The 25,870-nt window shown below is 43.0% G+C and overlaps 1 protein-coding gene and 1 long non-coding RNA gene across 2 annotated transcripts; one reads left to right on the forward strand and one right to left on the reverse strand.

Moving 5' to 3' along the window:
- The first annotated feature begins 9,333 nt into the window (after positions 1 to 9,333).
- On the forward strand, positions 9,334 to 11,363 carry LOC132572752 (uncharacterized). Its single transcript, XR_009555458.1, has 2 exons — positions 9,334 to 9,436; positions 10,818 to 11,363. It is a non-coding gene; the product is annotated as an uncharacterized LOC132572752 (long non-coding RNA).
- A 192-nt stretch (positions 11,364 to 11,555) lies between these two features.
- Positions 11,556 to 25,820, reverse strand: B4GALT7 (beta-1,4-galactosyltransferase 7). The gene is made up of 6 exons (XM_060240138.1): positions 25,449 to 25,820; positions 23,390 to 23,740; positions 15,414 to 15,639; positions 15,036 to 15,119; positions 14,444 to 14,548; positions 11,556 to 12,550 (listed from the first exon to the last, which is right to left on the reverse strand). Exons 1-6 carry the CDS (start codon positions 25,493 to 25,495, stop codon positions 12,395 to 12,397), a joined length of 969 nt encoding a protein of 322 aa, XP_060096121.1. The 5' UTR covers positions 25,496 to 25,820; the 3' UTR covers positions 11,556 to 12,394.
- Positions 25,821 to 25,870: the final 50 nt, after the last annotated feature.

Below are 25,870 nucleotides of genomic sequence, written 5' to 3' on the forward strand. Positions count from 1 at the left end.
GAAGTCTGTTTTGTGGAATTCAATTTTTAACATAAGAAAATAGTTGGTCATATCAGAACCAAGCTAAACTTTTTATGGCTTTCAGGCACACTAGAATTCCTCCTGCCAGATCTGCCATGTGCCTTCCAGAAGCCTAATTTTCCAAAGGACCTATTCCTTGGTAGACGTACGTCCAAACTGGGCTCTTCAAGCCATTTCCCTGCCTTACCATTTCATTATGCTAATGATACGACAGCGAAAGCCTCTGAGTCAGTCTTGCTCCCTTCTAGCTGCATTCTGGTTTTTGTTACTTTCCATTCCTTCCCCAGCTGTCACAGGCTCATAAAGCTGGGATTGGGGGCGTGTTGTTAGGGAGTCTCTTGGCTGGGCATAATGGTTATACCTGGGAGAGATGCCAATGGTACCACAGTTCAGTTCAAAACAGGAAAACGGGCAAAGCACCTTCTGGCTTAATAATTACAAGCTGTGCTCCTAACACATGCTTTGTACTGGGTGTGTTCTCTTCCAGCTACACACACTTCAACCCTGTCCTGAATGTTACAAGACCATCCTTGCTCTTGAAGCCCAGACATCATCTTCTCTATGCGCTAGACATTTATTCCCTTGGACATACACCATGCAAGACCTCTCTTCAAACATTGCAGCCAGTAGATTGCTTTCTAACCCTCATACATACACACATTAAAGGTTTGTTTGTTTTTTTCGTGGGGAAACAAAGTTCTGGAACCTCTTCATGAAAACAAATGTATCAAAAAATGTTTAAAACTTAATGAAGGGCACATGTGTGTTTCTCCGTCTTTTCCCTCTTGAGAGGTCTGGCACCTCTTTTCCCAGAAAAAAAGCCCCGCACTCATTCAGCAATTTCATTCTTATCTATGTCATTTATTTTATGTATGTTGCCCACCAATAGCATATATACACCCTTCCATACATAGAAACAAGCCTTCTCAAATGTATACCCATTATTACTCTTCTCAGCTGTCATCAATCTTCTTACACCTCTAATAAATTTATATGTCCATGGATACATAATCCACTGTTCCACCCATAGTCTTTTTCCTCATGCTTTCTTACAGTCTCTGGAACTATCCAGTTTTAATCAGTAGATGCTAGCTCTTCCTCCCAGCTCATAATTGTATGGTTTTTATAGGGCTGGCTGTTCAGTATGTTTGGAAACACAATTTTCATTACATAGATAAACACACCCTCTCTGGACTGAAGACACCCTACTCTGGAATATATGTGTATCAAGAGAGAGTGCACTGTACTTAGTTTTGTCTGCTGTGTGATGCTTTGTCTAAACGGCAAATGTTTGTAGAGGAAAGGGCATATACTGTATATATATTCAGACATACACATAATAATATTTCCTGTTATATTGAATTTCTCTAGCAGTAATTGTAGGAGAAAACAGGTGTTATTCTTTCATTCATCTCTTATAAGTGCATGAAGAGCAAGTATGAACAAAATCAAACCGCATAGGAATGTCTGCTATCTCCAGCAATTCAGACTGGAATGATTTGGGGACCAGCAGGCATTTCCTAAATCCCAGTGTTCTGTTTATTTAATTGTTAGCACATCCTTTCTCAAAGAGGGATGTACATGGTTCTTCCTTCCTGCAACCATGTAAGTTAAGTTAGGCCAGGTGTTTGAATGTCCCAGGATCACCGACTGAGCTTCATGGCAGGAGGAGAATTTGAACCAGAATCTCCCCAGTCCTAAGGAGGTTTCACACATGTTGAGTGATGTATTTTCAATCCATTTTCAGTTCACTTTGCAACTGTTTTTTTACTGTGTGAAATGGCAAAATCCACTTGCAAACAATTGCTAAAGTGCATTGAAAGTTAATGTTTAGTATGTGTGAAAACACCCCTAATCTTACACTCTAGCTACAACATTGCATTCTGGTAATAATGTGTCTCTATTTGGGCTACTAGAGAAAAAGGGGTCATAGGTTTCTCCCATATCGTTCTACATTGTCAGGAACAGCCATTGTGTATTAGTTACATATTTCTGTTCTATTCGCCTCCAATGTGCAAAGTAATTGACATAAAGGCTTTTTGAAGGCTATAGATGGTGCAGAATGAACAGACAGGTTGCCAAGACCATATTATAAAACTGAATTCTACACTGGTTTTCTGTAGCTTAGATGCAAGACCAGATTAACAATTAAGCCAAGTAGGCACTGGCCTATGGGCCCTCACATCTTAAGGGCCCCGGGTCAGCTCCCCCCCCCCAGTTTTCCCCCTGCTTGCAGCCCTCAGAGCCTACATGTGCAGCCACCAACTGAGCTGCTCTTTGCCCAGTGTGCCTGCTGAAGCTGCTGCTAGCGTCATCACCAAGTTTGCCACTCTCTGCCTCTCTCTTGCAGCTTTGTCAAAATGTTTTTGAGAAGGTGCTTGCAGGCTGCAGTGCGGGCAATTGATGGAGGGGCAGGCACTCCAACTTTAGGACAATTTGCAAGGAGCCCTCCAAGATTTTGAATGCCTAGGGGCCTCCACAGGGTTTAATCCAGCACTGTTCAGATTTAATCTTTATAATGCTAGCCAAGCTTGGATCCAACATATCTCAAAAGCAGCTTCCTTCCCAGTGCTGCTCAAGTATGAAACTAGTATATTTATCTGGACTGAAAATCCTTAAGGAAAGAATGGATCATGATATGATGATACTACAACAGGGATGGCCAAACTGTGGCTCAGGAGCCACATATGGATCTTTTACACATATTTTGTGGCTCTCAAAGTCCCCACTGCCCTGTTGACAGGCTTGGAGAATGCATTTATCTTTCCATGTCAAGCCAGCTGGCAGCTTGGAAAATGCATTTAATGTTAAAGTTGCTTTCTGTCCACCACTCTCGCCCCATCTATTTTCCTTCCTTCCTTCCTTCTGAACATCAGATGTTCATGTCTTGAGAGGCTCTCAAGCATCTGACATTTATTCTATGTGGCTCTTACATTAAGCAAGTTTGGCCACCCCTGCTATACAACATAGTAAATCATGGACAACTCAGTTAGTTCTGGGAAATATGATTTCAAGATTCAGTTTTATTTAGTAGCTGAAGGAGGAAAAATGTAGCTGAAGGGTAAAAATGTTTGTAGCTTACAATGGATACAGAGAAGACAGGAGAGGACAAGTCTTTAAGAAGTGTGGTTTTGCAGAACATAATCTGATCACATATTTTAAGTTTTTTATTTTTATTTTTTGAAAGGCAGAACATGCTCTTAGCCAAATGTCCTGCACAGAGCATTACCAATTGATGGCACAATTGGTGGAACAATTTGAAATAGCTACTTGAACTCATTCGTTGAGATGAGTTGCGGAAAACTGCAGGTTACCTGTTAGACAAGTTGCTTCAGCTAGGCAAATTCTGAGCAAGATATTACCAGATCAGTAGGATAACTGTGGCAAATCCTTAAAGAGATAGGAGTACCAGCCCACCTCACATGTCTCCTGAGAAACCTGTATAAGGATCAAGAAGCAACAGTCAGAACGGAATATGGAACAACTAATTGGTTTAGAATAGGAAAAGGAGTTCGACAAGGATGTATATTGTCACCCTGTTTATTTAATTTATGTGCAGAGTACATCATGTGGAATGCTGGCCTGGATGAAGCAGAAACCGGAATTAAGATTGCCAGGAAAAACATCAACAACCTCAGATATGCAGATGATACCACTCTAAAGGCAGAAAGTGAGGAGGACCTAAAGAACTTCTTGTTGAGGATGAAAGAGAGCACAAAAGTAGGCTTGAAACTCAGCATCAAGAAAACTATGGCATCCGGCCCCATCACTCCTTGGCAAATAGAAGGGAAAGACATGGAAGTAGTGACAGACTTCACATTTCTGGTATCCAGGATCACTGCAGATGTTGACTGTAGCCATGAAATTCAAAGACGTTTGCTCCTTGGTAGGACAGCTATGGCGAACCTGGGCAGTATAATAAACAAGCAGAGACATCACCCTGCCAACAAAAGTCCATATAGTCAAAGCGATGATATTCCCAGTAGTAATGTATGGCTGTGAGAGCTGGACCATAAGGAAGGCCGAGTGCAGAAGAATAGATGCTTTTGAGCTATGGTGCTGGAGAAGAATCTTGAGAGTCCCTTGAACTGCAAGAAGATCAAATCAGTCAGTCCTAAGGGAAATCAACCCAGACTGTTCCCTGGAAGATCAGATGCTGAAACTGAAGCTCAAATACTTTGGCCACCAAATGAGAAGGGAGCACTCACTGGAGAAGATCCTGATTATAATATAGTGGGTTCTATACAGTAATGAGGCGAAGTGGTAGTGAACATAGCTCTTTTATTGAATACAGCATGGTATAGCGCTGCCTACAAAGACTAACTGCTAGGGCCGCGGGGACCCTCTATATATACACACCCAAAGTTCCTGCGCTGCCTGTGACTGGACCATTCTGACCAGCCGGGTGCTCTTGATTGGAGCAAGGCAGCAGGATTTGGATCCTGCTGCCTATTGTTCCCAAGTCCCCAAGCTCTGTCCTTCAGGCTCCAGTGAGTCAGGCAAGAACTCCATCTTATAGATACAATTCTAAGCACATATACAACACTGATGCTGGGAAAGACAGAGGGCAAAAGAAAGGGACGACGAAAGATGAGATGGCTGAACAGTGTTACTGATGTAACAAACACAAATTTGAGCAGACTTTGGAGGATGGTGGAAGACAGGAGGGGCCTGGCATGACTTTGTCCATGGAATCGCAAAGAGTTGGACTTGACTGTGCGACTGAACAACAACAGGATAGAAAGACTTCTTATGACCCAAGTATAATCATGGAGGTTCTTGATACATTATATTAAAAGTTTTATATATGGAAAACAAAATGACGAATGTTAGCAATCGTTGCAGTTCTGTCATGTTTCAGAGACTGTAGCTTGCCATCAAGGAGTCAATGCAGATTCCAGTAGCATAATGTATTTTTGTGTAGTAATTTCAGTTTTTAGCCATGACAGAGAAAATAGTAGTTATTACACTTCCAAGAAACAAGTCACTCTTCTTTAACAAAAACAAAAAACACTCGTTTGCTCCTTTCCCATTCCAAGGCACTTTTTATTTAGCTCCTATGGCTGAATCGAGAAAAAATGTTCTGTAATCTTATCCTTTCATTGAAAAGAGATTCTAATAATAATACAACAGCTCCTAGAGTGCACTTCTGTAGTTTATTGTGAATGTTGCCTTCGGAATTTTAAATTTTAGTTCCGTAAGATTTTTTCTTCCACCCCAAAGAGCCAATAGCCTTTCCCCTCCCGCCGGCTTCTAAATGTTCTCGAAACTGCAGCGCCTCCTAGAGTAACAAGTGATTTTTCTCCTCCAGTTGCTGTTTTACTGACAGTACTCGCGTTCAGCTATTGGTAAACGTCCTGGCCCCCAAAGTGTGAGTATGGCTCATCTGTCTGTTACGATTCAGTCTCATTGACATTACTTTAATTTTTGGCACTCTAGCTGGATATAACGCGTGTGTAAATACTCCGCTAACTAATCTGCAGGCTTCTTTCGTTTAACAATCCCCGACTGCACCTGACTGCAATGAAAAAAAAAGGATTCTAGGAGAGGAGGAGCTAAGAATAACTCCGCCCATCCTATCACCCGCGAGTACCGTTCCACACTATATACGCACTCTGTTGCTGAGGTATAAGATCGTGTTGTGTGAGAGCGGCCTACATGGATCTCAACGGAAATGAGGGATCCATAAAATCCTTCCCTAATATGACTGGGTAAAAGCTCGCCCTCTCTTGTGGAATAGCTAACTTGGACCTCTCTGCCCTTTCCTCCACCTCAAATAACCCCTCTATTCATTCTTATTAACATTTCCGTCCCTTCCCAGCCTTCTAAAGAACTCTAGGCTTCCCATATTTTTACCAGAATCCGTGAAATACCTTTGTATTGCTGCCAGTCAAAATAACACAAAAGACTGACAGCTTGTATAAACCCCTCATCTGATGCTGCAAAAATTAAGATGTTGAGGGAAAGGGCTGGAGGAACAGGGGAGGGGGAGAAGACTGACCAGCCCTGAAATTCACAGCTGAGCAGGAATGTGAGTGTGGATCTCCCTACTCAACTCGCAACACTATACTGGCTCTCCCACACTTCAGCCCCATGTTGCCAACCTCCAGGTAGGGCCTGAGGTTCTTTGGGAGTTGCAACTGATTTCCAGGCTACAGAGACCACTTCCCCTGAATAAAATGGCTGCTTTGGAAGATGGACTCTATGACATTATAACCTCACTGAAGTCCATACCTACCCGCCCCCCAACACTGCTGTCCCTAGGGTCAACCCCCAAATCTCTGAGAATTTTCCAACTCAGGGATGGCACTCTTAACAGCCAGCAAGAGCTGGATTTGTGCAAACTAAATAAACTACAGTTTAGGGCCTCAATTATGACTTTAAAAAAATATGACAGCAATCCTAAACCAAATTACTGCAGTCTGAAGTGAATGAATTTAGACAAGAGTAACACCATATAGGATTGCACTGTAAATGATTGATTTTGGAGCAGTAATTCTATAGGGCCTCTGTGCATAGGCCAGGCCTCAGCATGTCTCCGTCCATTCCTGCAGTCACCCTTCCTGCTGCTCTGCTCCTTTTTGTTTTCTCAAGAGAGACTTTCACATTGCTTCTGAATCTCATGTGCTGGGTGATTCACTTTAAGTCTCACTGAGAAAGGTGGACTATGTGACATAAATAAAAATAACACTTCTGTACCACCATCTCCTTTTCCTCCTATAGGCTACATGAGTTCTTCAGAGCATGATTGTGAGAAGAAATTAAAGTGCTGGGGGCATAGCGTTTGACCAGGCCCCGCCCCATCCATTCCAGGCCTTCTGTAGTCAATGTCTCTCTCCTGCCACTGAGGGTTCTAAATCCTGCCTGCCAACTTAAGTTTATATATCAGTTCTGTGGCTGCAGATGCTGCCAGGAAGAACTGGCCATGTCTTAGCCAGTTTTTTGCTGTCCATTTCATCCACAGAATAATGCTTACATCATACACTACATTAAATACTGAACACACCAACCAGTAATAATATTTCTCTCCCCAGAGAGATGGAGGATAGAGAAAATGAGCAGGAATGGCATCCTACTCACCTGCGTGTGACTGTCCTGCGGGCCTCCTCCCTGTGCTCAAAGCAAACTTCTAGCAATTCCTATGTTGTGATCCAGCTACAAAAGCAAAAGTTCAGGACCTCCATTGCATCACACAGCCTAAGTACCGAGTGGCATGAGGAATGTTTACAGCAGCTGCCCAGTGTGCTGGATGACTCAGAAGAGCACAGCCTCATCCTTACTGTCATGCACCAGTCCTTGCATCATTTCAGCCAGTTCCTGGGCAGAGTCTCCTTGCCTCTGGCCCAACTTTTCCAGGACAAAACACAGAGAAAAAATGAGTGAGCATAGTCAACCAGCCAGCACCACACTCATCCTGTTAAGAGTTAAGCTGTGGTCACCTATCCAAGCTGCAGGGCAGTGGAATATGGGAGAATGCAGCATAAAGGGATAACTTTATGTTATCTTTGCCTTAGCAAAGTGGCAGCAAAAATTAACAGGGGCACCGTAAAGCCAATGGACACAATGTCAGTGGTAACATACATTCTCACATGCTAAGATCTTAGAAGGAACCCCACATCTGCAAACAAAAAATAATACATACCTATTAAGATGGTATAAAAATGTACCTACTTGTGGCTTCAGCACTTTTCTTACTTTGCAACAGTATCTGGAATTTCTGTCAGGGACTGGGATACCAGTAGGCAGTAGAAGGAAATGTTCCAGGCCAGAATTCATGAGGAAGTATTCTGTCTTCCCAGCTGGCAGTGCCTCCTAGACTGAGGTCTGTTCTTTTAATTTACTGGGAATATTTAACACAAGTCACTACCAATGTTCCCTCTAAGCTGAGTTAGTGTGAGCTGGCTCACAGCTTTTTAGCCTCCAGCTCACACATTTTTGTCTTAGCTCAGGAGAAGCAGCTCCAAAACAAACTGATTTATGCACTAGCTCACAAAGAATTTTTGCTCACAAGCCTCCACAGCTTAGAGGGAGTATTGTTTAGTACTAGTAATTAAGTAATGCAAAAGTATTAGTATCTGCCCAAGTGCGGAATCCTGCAAGTTCCATCAACAGCAAAGCACCAGCCCCACTACTTTTGCCATTTGCACTGGGCAGGCAGCTGTTGTAGTGAATATCCTTGTACTAAGTTGTATCTTAACAGTGGTAGCTATCAACCAAGTAAGTAGATGGTCATCTGTAGGATCTTGCCAAATGATGGCAAGAACTTTTATCAAACATCTTCCCCTATTCAGAACTCTACAGGTGTGGTCAAATTGTTTTCAGCATTCAGCTGGACTCTGCAGATGATCAGTTAAACAACATTGTTTCATTCACACAATAGTCAGTTGCTAGCTGATAAATCAACATCAGCTTTCTTCCAGAGCATACGGTATCAAGAGGCTGAAATGTGATCCACCAAGAGTCAGGAAACATTCTGCAGGGGTAGCTGACAGGAGTTGACTACATGTGGCAGGGACCATTATTTTATGTCTAAGGTGGTTTGTGCTGCAATCTCGCCATGGGAAGAAAGAGAAGATGAGAGGTCAGTTCCAGCTGAACATTCAGTTCCAGCAGATCTCACCAAGCAACAAGACATCACTCAATTCTCATGGGACCTCATCTCTCTTCGCCAGATTCTGTGGCAGCAGAAAGGGCAGAAAGTACAAGGCATACAAAGAAACTCAGTCCCACTGGTATGTGGACAGCGCAAACACATTGCCAAGCCTTTTTCTTTAGGAAAGCCTATAGCTATGAGAACCCAGAAGCACTTAGGCTGCGTATCATGTGTCATATAAATTAATTTTGTTTTATCCACATGAATAAAACTTCATGAGACCTACATTGGTCAAAACAGATGTTCAGTTTATAAATTGTTCTCTTCCACTTCCTAACACATATCCCAGGCTAAAAAAGCATTCCTAGTATCACATTTGAACAGTCCTGGCCTGAGTCCAAAATACCTGTAGTCCTGGACTTAATGCAGTGCCAAGCTTCCCTTCCCACTAGAACCAAAAATGCTACTCAAGAGAGTACTACGGAACAATTTTCTAGAAAGCAGCCTCCCATGTAAGTAAAAGAGGAGTATGACTCCCTTTCTCACTTAGTTCAGGGAAACAGTTCTTTAATGAGGAAAATGAAGTAACCTAGACCATGATGTCTTGCTATACAGTGCAGCACTCAGTTGAAGCAGCAGTGATTCTATTTAAGGGTTGGTGTTTGAACAGCAGCATGTTTATCTCTGCTGTGCTATCCTCATGTGCTTTCTTTCCATAGACAAACAATGAAGATTCATCTTCTTCCAGCATGAATACTGAACTAGAGACCTCAGCAACGAAGTCTGGACCCAAGTTGGGGAGCGCCTTGACCATAGTAGCAGGTGAATTGCAACGCCTCTCTACACAATTACAGCTCCTTCCAAAGACCTCATTGACTAAAATCAGTTGAAAAAACCCTTCCTGTTGCTAATTTCTCCACGTGCGCGCGCGCGCGCGCACACACACACACACTTGAGCTCTTTCTGGTTTCATCCAGTTTTAAGGAACAGCAACTTTAGGTAGCTGCTCAGTGCCAAGAATGGTAACAGAGTTGTCAAACCCACCTATTAATTTCACATGCCCTTTTCCAGCATTCAAACAGGCAGCAGGCACCCATGTTCAGTAGCTGCTTAATTAGATTGTCATGCAATCCAACAAAGAACCCGGTAACTGAGGAGTTTAAAGCTTTTGGCCAGCCTCCTGCATTGGCTCCCACCAGCCTCTACCTGCTGTAGTAGTTTCCTCATAGCTGAACAATGAGATCAGAAAGATCACACTACCAGAGGGATGTGGTCGGCAGCTGGCAGGGGCTTGGGAAGAGTATTGCTCTGCTCCCTTGTGTTATTGTCTCATTCAGGTCTGTACCTACTTTTTGGTAGCTCTGTACATACGAGGAAGTCTAAGCAGTACTGTCCTGTGGTTGTACTATGCCTTGTTGTTTTCCAAACTCTCCATTTGCCCTGATCCTTGTATTCATAGGTAAGTATAATCGAAATATCTAACAGCCAAGAGCTAGCTCCCATACAGATAGGAAATCCACACAATGGGGCCAGCCATAGTTAAAACCTAGGCGTTTGCAAAGCTGAGGAAATGCCCCAAGAGCCTTTGGGGTTAGTGGGAAGAAGGGAAGTCAAAGCTGGAGCCAGGAAGGGGAGAAATGATTTTCTTCTCTCCTGCAACTCCTCATGGCACCTTTCCCCCATTATGCCCCCCCCAAAAAAAATCCCAAGGTTTTTGTTAAGGAACCTTCAATTTGGCAATCAGTAACATGCAGAGTAGCTACTTAAGTGTACAGTTTGAATAGCTGAAAAAACTGAAAGATCTGAATAGTGAGTAGACCAACAGGGAAAGATTAGGTTGAGAATGGGAGTCAGTAAGACCCAGAGACCTAGAAGCCAGGAGAAACAGGACATAACATTAGAAACAACACTGAAAATTACATTTGAATGCCACATATTCAACCATCTTGTATGATTTTCAAAAGTTTCTTTGTTCTTCAACATCAGGTTAAAAACTTGGGTTTAGTTTCCACATTCTACTGTGTACCAGAACAGGCCCCCAGGGACATCTCTGCCTTATGAGAATCTTTTTTCATGGGTTCTACAGAGCAGTAGCTGCTAAGACAATCCTCCCCCACAGTGGGGAAAGTCTTAAGTGGAAACTGCTTTGGGGGGGTCTAGGAAGTCACAACTGTGTATCCCTTGTGACTTTACTATCTTACAGCAGCTGTTGCTGGGAGAAAACCCACATCCACAACACAGCTGCAGAAGCTCGCATACGACTACAAGGAGCTTTAATCCGAAGCTATGCATTTGACAGCCTCTTCACCTTATGTAAGTCAATCAGAGCATCCGAGTACCTGGAACAGTTTGGTAGCATCTTTACCCAGCCTCCCAAGAAAAAATCGAAGCCACTGAAAGGAGAGAGGAGTCCAGAGGCAGCTGGTATTGCTATGGAGCCTTGGCAAGCATCTCTTCCTCCTCTGCATGCTGCAGGACCCAGTAAAATAACATCACAGGCACAGACCCTCCACCTTTCTGCAGTTAGCCTTCATCAGACCACCGGTTCCCCAAGTGCCACCTCTATGACCAGCCGCTTCCGTAGATGCCAGCTACAACTACATAGGAGCGGTCACTCCTGCCTTAGATGTTTTAGCTTTGGTTCCTGATATTGGAGTTTCAGCTCTGTCTCCAAACTCTCTTCCTGAAAAAGACTTATTGAAGTAGGAAGCTATGTACAAATTTATTATATTCAAACAATCTCTCTCTGTATGTTTATGTCTGCAACTGGTTTCTTTGGTGTTAAGGAGCTTCTGGCAAGATCAAGGGTTAATCATGGATCAGAAGACAGGTTTAACTTTGGATTTCAGAACGCTGCATTATTAGAAAAGGAAAACCAAGAGACTATGACACTTTATGTGACAATGCCAGCCTGCATACACTGACACATATTCCACTAATGTTGTCTTTTCAGTGTTCATTTGCTTTAATGCCCTTGTTGCAATAAGCCAACAGCCTTTACACAATTGAAGAGCCCAAATCCAAGTTCCTTTGTCACAGTGGGCTTCAGTAAGGGGGAAGGCATTTCCGCTCTTGGGAGGCAGGGTGTAAGACATCAAGAAGTGGTTCTGCAGGGGTGTAGGGAAGTTTCATGGCAGGAACCTAAGCAGAGTTTTGGCACACCAGAGAAGGGGAGTTTCACAGCAGAAACCTATGCAGATTTTGGCACACGAGAGAAGCAACCTTCTAGCGAGCTAACCAGATACAGATTCTCTAAGAGTTGTCACCCTTAGGTATCAGCCTGAGCAAAAAGGTGTTCAAAACAAGTTTTCAGCCTTTGTTCCCCCCCCACCCCCCACCCTGCCATTACTACCAAGGAACGGAAGCCCTGGCTGGCAGAGGCAGGATGATTCAGTCACAGTCCTGCTGCTTAGTCTTCAGTTTATTAAAGTGTAAGTAAACAAGTGAATTCTTCCAGCAAGGACTATACTGTCTTCGGGTAAGCTGAGGCAGCATCCTTCTAAATGGCAGACTGCACAGCGACTCAGCTGATTTATGCTCACCATCAACTCCACAGTCAGTATCACCTTACACTAGCCACACAGGACAGGCAATGCCCTGCATATGCCTGTCACCTGATGTGACTCCTCAGCCTTCTTTTTAACCATCTGATCCACAGGCATCAATGCCCTGCTGTTAGTTCCTGGGGTGGGGGGAACCTGTCTTCTGTGGGTTCAGCTGCAATCCTGGCAACCAGCTGCTGCTGCAGTAACATAGTAGGCAGTCTGTGCAGTGAGTGTCTCAGCCAAAGGCACACCAGGGTGTCTCACTGGAGTCACATTCAAGCAAGATGTTGAGGACTGTGGAGGGAGCTCCTGCCACACTCAACAGAGTACGTGATTCCACTCTGTACTGCAGGTTGGTCAGGCCTCCAGTACGATCCACCTTGAACTGCTCCTGAATGGAAACAAAAGTGCCATTATTATTCACAGAAATCTGGAGTAGATGGAAGGATGCCATTATAAAAATGCTAAAGGGAAAGGCTAAGAAAAATGCCAGAAGGAAAGTGTCATAAAGAACAGAAGCACAGGCTCAGAGCACAGGTATGGCATGTGGAGAAGGTTTACAGTTATCATAATCAAGGGCCCTAGAATTCTGCATTAAAAATCCATATTGGAGTTAGTTGTGCAAATCAAGTTTACATAAATTCACACTAATCAAATGAATGCATGAACTGGTTTTTGCAGGGCCTTTAGCAAACTTAGGACCTTTAGCACCTTTGTTGATGGTGTCTGAGGAATAACGGAAGAAATTGTACTGGGACTATTGCACTGAGTTAACATGTTCTGGCTATTGGAATCTCCTTGTAGACTTACCTTATAGCAGGGGGAACTGCTGTAATTTTTTTCATAACCAGAAGGATAAAAAACGGGGAAAGGAAGCAGAGATTCCTAGGATTCTACTTCTAGTTCTGGATCCCATGTTAAATGCCACTGTCCATGGATTGGATCCAATTACCTTTTTGATTGATGAAAAAGGGAAGAGGGAGAACCCCCACAGATCATTAAAAAAAGGTTATGCTGAAGACTATGGAACCTGCATAAACACAAGGCACGTGGGACAGGGTCTGTAGTAAAGAAGGAATTGACTGAGAGTAAGTAGAAAAACTGGTTGTGTGATACAGTCCAGAACCCCCGCTTCAAAATACTAAATAGGCAAATGCCTTCAACATATAAAGAAATCTGTATATATTTGTAAACTGCTGAGCCAAAATAGTAGGGACACAGGGTAGAGACACTTTGAGTGCTTCCACCCTGTAAAAATTAATCCAACCCACTTCCAGGAGACTTTTAGCAAAATACTTCATAGGAAATGAATTACTGTAGAAAGGTCCCTCTCCCAGCCCCCGTCAGCCTGTCTGAGCCTTTCCAATACCTGGAATCCAGGCAATGATTCCATTATGATCTGCTTTACAACCCCAGTCACCATTTCCCCCTTCAAATCAACCTTCCCTTTGGTGATAATCGTGTGTAGTGCAATCCTAAACTATAAGCCCAATGAAAACAATGGGCTTAGAAGGGTGTAATTTTGCCTAGGAGGGCACCCTAAATCATTTAGCCAGGTTGACCATGTGACAGTGTTGCTACTACTAAGAAGAGTCTGACTTGATATAAGGCTGCTCCATGTGGTGAGTGAACCTTCTGAGGGCAGAAAAGCAGGATATAAATTTTGTAAAATAAATGGTGCTGAAGCAGCAGCCAAAGAGAGCTGCAAACACTGGCCAATATAAATGAAAAAGATAAACATTTTTAGGATCTTTCGGGAAGCTTTTTATTCTCTCTTTTGTGCCAAAATTATTTACTCTGAGAACACTAAACTATTAATTTGCAAGAAAGATTCTCAGAGTCTACATAAACTCTGCAGTTAGAAATATGAGCCTGCATGTATGTACTTCATACACATGCAGTGTAGTGCATTTAAATTGTTTTGTAAAGTCTAAAGGAGAAAAAGCTAGTACACAGGAAATATTGGGAAGAAATTATAGAGGCAAAGGGATGGAACTGGAAATGACATTGCTTGATTTTCACCTATAGCCGTGAAAGACTGAAATGTGTGCTTTACTGTTACTGCTCAATATTGTTGTTGACAGTCTGGGTCTACATTAGAAGCTTTGTTCTGTAATTTTCAGAGCACACGTCTTGTGCCCTCTGGCTGCTTGCAAAAACCAGAACTGAGCAAAAAGAACTGCTAACTGAACAAACATCTTCAGGCAACAGTGCAAAGCATGCAACATTATTCCACAAACTCTACATCGTCTGTTCAGTGATGGGCCAGAAGAGAAATGCCCACCTGCTTCTGGGAAGCAATGCGCTTCTGATCTCTCTTGCGCCATGCTGGGTCATGCAGGTGTTGGAAGGTCTTATATCCACTTGTTATTCCTGAGGGCCGGAAGAGCTGAAATAAAATAGCAGAGCCCATGTATACCATTTGTTTGAGGACTGCATTCTAGTTGTATGCAGAAATCTCACTGCAGTGCAGAAGATCTATCTAAATAACATTCTTTTATGGCAGGGGTGGCCAAACTTGTTTAATAAAAGAGCCACATAGAATAAAGTCAGATGTTTGAGAGCTGCAAGGAAGGAAGGCAAATAGATGGGGGAGAGGTGGAAAGAAAGCAATGTTAAATGCATTCTCCAAGCTGCCAGCTGGCTTGGCCTGGAGAAGTGATTTAAAGAGACAAATATGTTCTCCAAGCTGGCCAATGAGGTGGTGGGCAGTTCAGGAGCCACACAATGTGTGTGAAAGAGCCACATGTGGCTCCCGAGCCACAGTTTGGCCACCTCTGCTATAAGGGAAGAGGTGAGTAGGTTCAGGGAGCCCTGAGGACCAAGTGCTGTCCCCGCCCTGACCCATTTCAGTGAGAGGCATGCAGCATTCTTACTTGAAGTCCAGCCCCTCTGATGCGACGGTAAAATTCATCATCCTCTCGGCCCCAGCCCCAGAAGCGGTTGGACATTCCATTGCACTGCAACAACAGCAAGGCTGCTGTTAACCATTTCACTTCAACACACACATTGTCTTCTTTACTAAGGCACAGCCAACATAATTATGTTAAGACTCTTGAAGATGCAGGGGGTGCTCTTTATGACTGAAGACAGTCAACACTGAGTATCAGGTCTAAACATTAAGCAAACAGGCTGACTCTCCCCAGTGCTGCTCTCTCCCCACCGCAAAAGAGATAAGCAACAGTCATTTTCCGAGCAAGAGCAAGAATTCCAGACACCGTCCCTCCAAGAAAAGGGAACAACTTGAGCCTCACCATTTGGTAGTGCTGCTTGGTGAGCAGTAGGATGCCACCCACATAGGTGCTGTAGTGGTAGAGAGGGTGAAGCTCAGGTGATGCCACGTGGAAAGGACCAGTGGCTGGGAAGCTGTAGTCCAATTCCTCGTTGAGAGGCAGCAAGTCCACATCATGCATAGCAATGTAGTCTGTGTCATTACCACTCTCCAGAAAGCCCACATTGATCAGAGATGCTCTATTAAACCTGCCCAAGACACCAGGGTAAGCAGATTAGCCCTAAACCAATGGACTCCCGTGTTTCAGGTGCAACATTCTAACCAGCTATTATTATGCATTAAAAGTATTTACCTAGGCATCCAGCCACTATTACAGCAAAAGTCTAGAATTCCATGCTAATCCTCAGCTTCCATAATTAGAACAAAATATGCAACTCTGCAAAAATCATTATCTGCACATATATTTTGTTTAATGCGCCCCCATAATCTCCCCATTTGGCCTTTTAGAATTTTACTTTTTTTCTAAGACTGGCATGATGCGGAGCCAAGAGATGAAGGATGCTAACTGACTGTCATTTTCACTAGTGACTCCAAACTGTTATGATAGATCCAGGTGGTATGATATTATTATAGATCTGAAGCAGTAGAACACATTTTGAGCCTAGTGGCACCTTTATGACCAACAAAGTCAAGGTGTGAGCTTTCATGTGAGGAAGTGTGGAGGCACATGAAAGCTCACATCTTGAATAAATCTTTGTTGGTCCTAAAGGTTCCACTGGGCTCTATTTTTATATAAAAGGTAGATGTAGTAGCAACCTTAGCCGTTGGTGGTCAGGCAGAAACGAGGCCACAGGCGAAATCAGGAATAAACAGCCGTTTATTTAACGTGTACACGGACCCCAGATCACACTGATGTTTAAACGAATCTGGAAGCCCCGACTTCAGGAAGGTCTACAGTTTTATGGTCACAGACAATCATTTCCAGTAAACAATTGCACAATTCCAGGAAAGGACCACCCCCATATCCCATACATCATTACAAGCATCATATTACTAAAGGAACAAGGAGGAGACAGGGAGGGTCTTTCCATACATGGCATTGATGTTGCTAACACTCTTGCAGCAATATCCTTCATCAAAAATGCATCTGCACCTTTGACTTGCTCCTGAGACATTTTCCAGGGTACATTTGCTCAATGCTTATTTTAGTGCTTAAGTTTCTAGTTCCTCTTTTAGGCAGCTGCAACAGAGCCGGTGGGTGAAGGATTAACTTCCTCTTTTGCTGCTCTATGCTTCTACAAGCTGGACACACTGCTAACTTCCCTTTTCTTACTTTCACAGTCTAGGAGGATTATTTCACAGAGGCATCTAGCAAGCACTTTTAAAATCTCTTTGTTTGACCTTTTGTTTTCTTGCCCTTGTGCCTAATTGATGGCTTTCAATTTACCTTATTTAATATCTTTTTATTTCAGCCCTGCTTCATAGATAATTCTAACTAAAAGTCAATAAATGCTTTTAGGCTTTTGCTGCAGTAAAAGGGCTCCAAGCACTTGATCATTTTAGCTACCCTTTTCTGTACCTCTTTCAGCTCTCTGTGTTTAGGTTGCTGTTTGTCTTTTTGAGATGAGGTGATAAGGTGGAACGGAAGGGTGATAAACGGCAAGCCTGGCATGTCCACTGAAGAATTGTAGAAGGCTAGAAAGAGTTAAGTGTGCACAGAAATTAATCTTATCTATATTTAAACAACAGCCTAAAGCTTCCACCCCTGCACTGATCTCCTGAACAATTTCTCCACAAATTCTATAATATGGGGAAATAGGGGGCTAATAACATAGGCTTATATACACATGACATTTTATTATAGTGGTGGCAAAGCCACAGTGCCTTCAGGGAAAAAGCGGCATGATCTTTAAATTCAATTATCCCTCCAGCAGAGTTAATTGCTGAATTTAGCTCTACGTCATGCACATGTTATACATGATAGATTGAAGGGGGTGGTATTAAGAAGAAAAGGTTACCCAGAGCAGCAGCTTTTTTTTAAAAAAATCATCTGTTCCTCAACTTTTGCATGTTTCTCACTGAAACAAAGCCATGTTAACATCATCCATGATGTGGCTGATCACTTAATAAAGTCACTTTATCACCTTCTCACCTATCAAGTACTACGTAAGTCCTCAACTTCCCCGGCCTGTAGACAGCTTATAAACAAACCATGCTTTTGCATACTTGGCCTATATGAACACCAACAACTTTTCAAAAGATCTGCTAGCAATTACATGAGAAGGGTACACTGTGAACAGGATGTGCCGCAACCAATCACCACTTCTGTCCTGCTTCCTGAGTTTGTCTTGCAAAAGCTTCTCTCTCTCCCTCCCCCACCTCTCAAACACTTTCCATGATAGGCACGTGCATATGATCTTTCACCCTGGCTATTTTAAATAGGTAGGACGTTAAAAACCCACTAAAATGGCCATGTGAACATGCAAGGATCCAAGTGCAATAACACAAATTCAACATAAATAAAATGGCCATGTGAACATGCAAGGATCCAAGTGCAATAACAAAAATTCAGCATCAATAAATTACAAAAAACAACAACAAATGGTATATCTGCAGTACTGGAAGAGGCAGAGTCAAAACTGAAACCTTAATGGAAGGAATTAGGAGAATTGGGAAGGTTACTTCCACACAGGGCTTTTGCCCAGGGTTGGCATCCATGCCAAAGTGGGTGTTTTTGACAGCATATACAAATGCTCAATAAGGCATTAGGCTGATCTAACTAACAGTCAGAGTGTCATTGGACTGTTGCTTGCTATACTGACTCACCTACCAGGGCTAACGATAACGATAAAATGACAGTTTTTGCAGTATTCACACAATGTATCTCCACCAGTTATCCACTTTTCATGTTTTCCCCAGCTTTGCTGCAACTTTCCCCAAACTTAGTTTGGTATGAGTTTTTTTTAAACAGATCACAGTCAAATCATATTTTTTATGCCACATAGATGGCAACGTGTATTTTTGCAGATCTTACACCCAATGGCACCATTTTCTTTCATCTGTCCTCCTGTGACAGATCCCCCCCATTGAGGGCTTTTGGGAGCTTGTTATTAAATTAGCAACTGACATTTTGATATCAATTTGATATTTTAAATTATGTACTCAATACTGACTTCTTCCTAAAGTGCTGAATGTTCCTTTTTCTCATGTATTTCAATTACTGCTATCTTATTTTGTCTAAAAGTCTAGGTGGAATGTATACATCCTTGAATAAACCAATAAATGAAACAACGATCTAGCTACTAGTTACTCAGAATCCCAACTTTCATTTAAAAAAATGTCCAGCTCTTTTTGTTGCATAGGTGTGCTGTTTCCTTTCTATCTTTATAAGATTTATAAGACCTAGTAGATAGTGATACCGTTATAACATTCTAGGTCTTAAAAAACAAAGCACAAAAAGCCCTCTGGTGGCAAGAAGCAAAATGTCAGCCGTAGGTGGCTGGTGAAAAGAAACTATGGAAAATTTCTGCATTCACAGTGGCAATGAAGGCTACACAAAGAATTGCCACTATGTGGAAGCAGCTAAAGTGAAACTCTGCAACATGAATACTGGAGCTGATTTCTAAATAATGCTAGCTTAAATTAAACCCAAGGCCTGCAAACTATGCCAGGTAGAATTGTAAGTAACGCTATATAAATCAAAGACTGGGATTCCAGCACCTTAAGAGACCAATAAGATTTTCAGGGTATAAATTCATTACAAAAGGGAGCTTTGACTTTCAAAAACATATACCCCCCAAATCTTAAAAAAAAAATTGGGGGGGGTATTTTATATGTACATTCATGGTTGACTTCTGGTGATCTCTACTAGGGCTTGGACATTCAGAGAGGTGGCCCTGGTATTCCTTGGAGATCTCCCATACAAGTAATTGCCAGGGTTGGCCCTGCTCAGCTTCTGAGATCTGATGAGATCAGGCTTGCCTGGGCTATCCAGGTCAGGGCTGTATACCCCCTCCAAATCTTGTTTATCTTTGAGGTGCTACTGGATTCAAATCTAGCTCTTCTACTACAGACCAACACGGCTACCATCCTGAAACGTTAAAAATACAGATTAAAAGAGTGGCAGAATTGTTAGCAACTGTCCCAACAGGGTATTGTTGAGGAAACTCAACTGTCCCAACAGGGTATTGTTGAGGAAACTAATGTTTTTGAATGAATTCCCACCTTGTTAGTCATATGCTCTCCTAAGTCTTAAAAAGGAAAAAGGCCAGCTCATATGCCAAATGAATCAAAAAGTTCTCAAGTGCCAGAAAACAAGATATACTGGCTGGGAATGCTGATAGAGCAGGGATGTCAAACATATGGCCTACATGCTAGATCCAGCTCCTGAAGGGCTCAGATCTATCCCACAAGAATCTTCCTTCTCCTGCTTCCTTTTCCAGGGCTGTTACTGCAGTCACATTATAGCTTACTTTTTTCCATAGCTCCCTCTTTGCTTCCTGTGTCTTGCCTCCCTCCCCTCCCGTACATGCACAGCTCCCTCAGTGGCTGCTTCTTGCTTTGAGTGGGAGAGATAAAAAACAAGCCCCGCCCCCTCACACACAAAGCTTCTGCTTCCTTTTCCAGGCCTGCTCCTCCTCTTTTGGTGAGGATGGAAGGGGAAGGAAAGGGACAGAGAAAACAAAGCTGGGGTTCCATGGCAGCTTTAAGACCAACAATGTTTTATTCCAGGTACAAGCACTCATGTGCACGCACACTTCTTCAGAGGGAGGGCAGGAGGATGGATGGATTCTTCTGGCAAGCACAATTTACATTGGACTGTTTTTCTCCTTTCCTATCTGGATTTTATTTCTTTCAAAAAGACCCTGATTAGGAATTAGAACACTTGGATTGGTCCTTATATCCTTGAGAGTAATTTCAGATGCCAGATGATAATAGCACACATTGGTAATGAGATAGGAAAACGAGCTTCAGTTCAGTCCAGGAGGATGCATTATCTTGAGCTTTTTTATCAATCGCAATTCAGGCTGAATTATTCAGCAGTCTTTCTTTCTAATCTCCCTTTGAGATTCCTTTGTAAGAGAACTGCTAAAAGGAGGAGACTGGATTTATATCTGCCCTATACTCAGAGTCTCAGAATGGTTTACAATCTCCTTTCCCTTCCTCTCCCATGACAGACACCCTGTGAGGTAGGGAGGGCTGAGAAAGCACTTTCAAGAACAGTGACTGACCCAAGATCATTCAGCAGGTGTATGTGGAGGACTGGGGAATCAAATGTGGTTCTCCCAGATTAGAGTCCACACTCCTAGCCACTAGACCAAACTGGTTCTTAGGTCAGCAACTGAACGTTGTAGTTTCTAATGTCACATTCATTTATTCTTTTCATCCTCCTGGGCTGAATCCTCCTGGATGGAATTGAGACGTAGGTTTCTGTCTCATTACCAATGCTGGTATCTCCACACCTACTACCCCGCTGAATATCACACCTAATCCAATCAAGCCTGCTATTGCCATTTGGCATCTGAAATCACCTTTATAGAGTTTATATCTCTGGTACCTTGCTACATTTTATGGCACATATGGTGACATTTATGTCAGATCCGGTCAGGGGTCATTTCATAGAAAAAGAGGTGCCAAACCTTATTAGTACAACTCATTTGCATATGCCACATACCTGACATCACCGGAAGGTGTACTAAATTATATCAGCTCAGCATCTACCTTAAAATGCTTCTTGAATTATAATTGTCATAATAAAACCTCACTCCCATCATACTTTTAAAATTACTTTCTCCTGTGTTGCCACAGTGGCATGATGAAGATTTCCATCTGTCTGCTTTTTATGTTTTGGTTGTTTTTCCATTTTTTGTGGGGAAAAAGTATTAGAAAGTTTGTCAAATCTTAAGAGTTCAGCAAAATTCTCACAGGGGGGTTGAACAATGGAGTCCAGAAGCAAGTATTTTTTGGGGGGGAGGGAGGAGAAAACACAATAAAATTTAGAGGTTCCAGAGCTCCATTCCTGTGAGTTCCTGCCCAAAATGAGGCCTGGATGCAATCTTCATAACAACTGAATTTGACACCTCTGTTCTAGAGGGACTGAATCTACTTGTTTTAGATGGAGAAAGGTTGGCTTTTTCATAGCATGTTAAAAGCTTGGCGGAGGTCATGGGCCCTGCCTTACTCTCTGAAAAGCAGATAGGCATGGCAGCCAAGAGCTGCATCTGATTCGCCAGCTTTTTTGTTACCTAGACTGAACTGACATGCCCATACCGATCCATGCTTCCGTAACTTCACAGCTGGATTACTGCAATGTGCTCTATATGTGGCTGCCCTTGAAGACAACTCAGAAACTACAACTGCCCAGAATGAGGCGGCTCAACTGATGTCAGGTGCTAGCTGCAGGGAACACATGTCACCCATTTTGAAACAGCTTCATCAGCTGCCAGTCTGTTTCCAAGTTCAATTCAAGGTGCTGTTTATGACCTTTAAAGCCCTTCACACCTCCTATCATATGTTCCTGTGTGCCAACTATAGCAATCAGGCAGCCATCTGTTGCCTGTGGCACCACTTAGGGTGGCCTGTCTGGCATCACCCAGAGCCCAGGTCTTTCCCACTGTGGCTTCAGATCTGTGGAATGGGCTCCCTGAACAGTGAGAGAATACCCTTCCTTGGAAATATTTAGGAGGTGCTTCAAGGTTTGCTTGTTTGCTAGGGCTTTTTAGGGGATTTGAATACCAGGCATCTTTTAAGTGGGGAGGGATTTGGGGCTTTTTAATATTATCTTCAGTTTTATTTGTGGATGTTTGAACTATTACTGTAAACCATCTTGCATCTCAAGGAAAGTCAGGATATCAATGTTTTAATGAATAAATGGCTATTACTCTTGATCTAAAGAAAGGAACACAAGTAGAGCCAGAGTAACAACACATTGGGGAATTATACATTTCTGAGACAGAAAAGAAAAGCAGGAAAGTTAGTTCTTTTAGGATGTCTAATAGAATCCAAGAAATGCTTCACTAAGAGTGACCAGAGACAGTGCTTCCTGTTCCTGTCCCAAAAATGTCACATTTACATAATTTATAGTTCACCATATTCTCAGATTCAATACAGATTATCAATTTTAGCAATTTAATAGGACTAGGAACTGAACAAAGCATAAGCATTCACCACAACATGTTGAATAACTGAAAACATAGTATCATGTTAGTAGAAGCACAGTACATTTTCCAGGGCCAATCTTTTGTGATGTAGCACTATTTCCATTATTAAAATGCCCTTATATGGTTTGTGAAATGTCAGGAACATGGCAGCATTCCTGACCTCATCAGGCAGGCATTACAAAGGGTGGGAGCCCCTACAGAGAAGGCACAGGTATGGATGGTTGCACATCAGTAGAGAGATAGCTGCAGAAGAATCTGCTCAGATGATCAAACTTGTTGCAGGACATAGGTGGAGAGGCAAATATGAGCAAGACTATGGACTTCATATGTGATAGCCAATAGCTTGAATAGAGCTTGGTAATCGATGGGCAGCTAACAGAGCAACTGCAGAATGGAGGTAACATGCATGGTCCACTTAGCCCCCAATAATAACCATGCTGCAGCATTTTGCACTACCTGAAGTCTCAGAGTCAATTTCAAGGGAAGACCTATGTAGTCCTGATGTCACCATGGCAAGAATACAGGTAGCCAGATTGGCTGAATCAAGGCAGAGGTAGCAATTTTCCAAGCTAAACCAAGCTGGAAAAAAAGGCTTCTCCAGCAGTAATTCTGGGTCTAGTATAACTCTAACCTCTTGACAGAATCAGCAAGGGTCAGCTGAACCCCATGAAAAATGGGGAGCATAATGTCATTTAAGACCTTTGACTTCTCAACCAACATTACTTACACAAAGTTGCTCTGAAAAAGGAACATCTCAATTCTAGGATAAAGAACAAGTTAGAACATGGAAGAAAAAATCATATGTACAGGGTTCAAGTTCACCCATACCTCACATTACCTGTAATGATCCACCTGGTTGAGTATGAAGATATGATGGCGGATTTTCTTCCTGCTGAGGAAGCGATGCATGTGGGGTACAAAGGCTAGCAGCTCTTCAAAGCGCTCACGGAAAGGCACCAACACGGCCAGCCGGTGGGGTCCCCATGAAGGGTCATCAGGAAGCTGAGGTAGAGGCTCAAGCACGCAGGGTTTTCCAGGTACTGTGGCCTGAACTCCTCGATTTCTGGGCATGTCTCCCGAGCAACTGAGCTGGAGCCACAACAGGGAGAGAAAACCCAGCAAAAGCACAATAAAGAAGAGTTGAAAGAGGGAGCATTTCCAAGGTAGAATGCCTAGCAGCTGGCAGGACCTGAAACAAAATTAGAACAAGGCAATACAGCAGAGTGAGACTGGATGAACTTCCCCAAAATATCAGACAAGGAGACAAGCTACTACAGAATTCCTCAGAATAAGTACAGCCTACCCATCTACGGTAGTTAGGGTTGCCAGGTCTGTGTTCAAAAATACCTGGAGACTTTGAGGGTGGATCTCGGAGACAGTGGGGTTTGGAGAGGGGAGGGCCTCAGCATGATACAATGCCATAGCAGCTATTTTGTCCAGGAGAGCTGATCTCTGCCAGCCAAAGATCAACTGCAAAAGCAAGAGATCTCCTGGAAGCTGGCAACCCTAAGTAGTTGATGTTCAGGCCTCTAATTTTGCCCACTCTTTGGCATCAAGAACTTCACCAAGGCTATTATTGTAATATGCAAATAAGTAGCCAGAACTGAATGGACGTGGAAAGATACCAATAATAATCTTTTATATATGCCTTAGAAGATTCCAAAGCGCTTCATATATCATTACTGTAACCCTTACGAAACCTTCCCTTACCGTGGATGTCAGACAGCAGCTAGTGTACCAAAGCCTGAAGTGATGTTTGACCTAGGAACATCATAATTTACATTCTTAATCATGTCTACCCCTTCATATTCAACAGAAATGGGATCCTTATACATGTGGCTAACGGTAGCTCTCCAGATGTTTTTTGCCTACAACTCCCATCAGCTCCAGCCATTGGCCATGCTGGCTGGGGCTGATGGGAGTTTTAGGCAAAAAAACATCTGGAGAGCTACTGTTGGCCACCCCTGAATAGGCTGTAGGGACTCATGCCTGCCTTTAAATCACATCCCTTGATCTGAAAACTCTCCTCCTAACCCCACCTGTGGCAAGTGCCTAGGGTTACTCAGACCAGAATTCCAGAATGAAAATGCTTAACTGGGAGGTGTCAAGACTCCCTTTCCCCCCAAGCCTGAACAGAGGTTTCCTCACTCACTGTAGGTACTAATAGCCAGTATGACTCACTCTTTACTAATTGACTAATTAGTTCCATGTATCATGTTTCACACTTCACCTTCCTTGATTAGGTTTAACCTTATGTCAGTCCCACTCTGGCCATTTTCAGCAGTTAGGAGTGGTCCTCACCCACTCTGAATTGATTGATTTCTCTTTAACTGTTTCAATTTGTTGTTTTTCCTTGTAACATCTCAAAAGACAGGGAAAGACTCAGAGATAACACTATCTATATTACTATTTTTTTAGCCAAAAGCCAGTGGAATTTAAATGCTAATGGAGAGGCTGGGGAAAAAGAAAGGTTCTAGCCACTTTTCCATTCCAGTTTTTCTGTTCCCTTCTCTCCACGGAGATGTTCCCCAGACTTTCTTCCCTGTAAAATTCACTCCGACATTGGCCTTCCCCCCTCCAACGCTCTGCAATGTTTTAATTCCTCCTGTAAGAATTCATGGCAGTAATTTACCTATGCAGAAAAAAGCGAAAAAAATGCACTCGTGACAGTTAGCACCCCTATCATTGGTTCTCTTGGCTTGTCACTTTAATGTACGACGGAACGGAGGTGGGGGTGAAGAGTAAGAAAGCATTTAAAACAAACTATTATCGAGCCGTGATAGAAACGGAACCGTTAGCGCTTCTCTCTACAACAGGATCGCCAGTCTTTTTCCCACCCTACCTTCTCGACTTCCCGTAGTTTTATTTTCTAATCCCCTCCCCGTGGATATATTTACCCGCTGCCCGCTCGACGATACATAGCTTTGCGTCTTGAGGGGAACATTCTGCTGCCTCCCCAGCGGGTTTCCCCGCCCGGCAGCGACACACAGCTTGCACACTAAGCTCGTCGACTGCTGTGTTCCTCCAGAAACGCTTCCCCCATTGGCTGTTCCGTCTCATTGTCGTTCCTAGGCTCAGTTCCTCTTAGCAGAAGCGTTTGAAAGGGCGGACTGTAATCCACGGAAGTTTATGTTGCAATAAATTTGTTATTTTAAGTGCTAGCAGGCTCCTTATTCTCACTACAACAGACTAATATGCCTACTTCTCTGTAGCAGACCAGCACATGGGCAGGCTGCAACGGTAATGGAAGAGGTCAGAGAAGCCTTTCTAAGGAGCTCTAGGATAGTGGTGGATAAGGGATTGAGTTGAATGAAAAATT

The sequence above is a fragment of the Heteronotia binoei genome, chromosome 5 (genome assembly GCF_032191835.1).
Source record: "Heteronotia binoei isolate CCM8104 ecotype False Entrance Well chromosome 5, APGP_CSIRO_Hbin_v1, whole genome shotgun sequence".
NCBI lineage: Eukaryota > Metazoa > Chordata > Lepidosauria > Squamata > Gekkonidae > Heteronotia > Heteronotia binoei.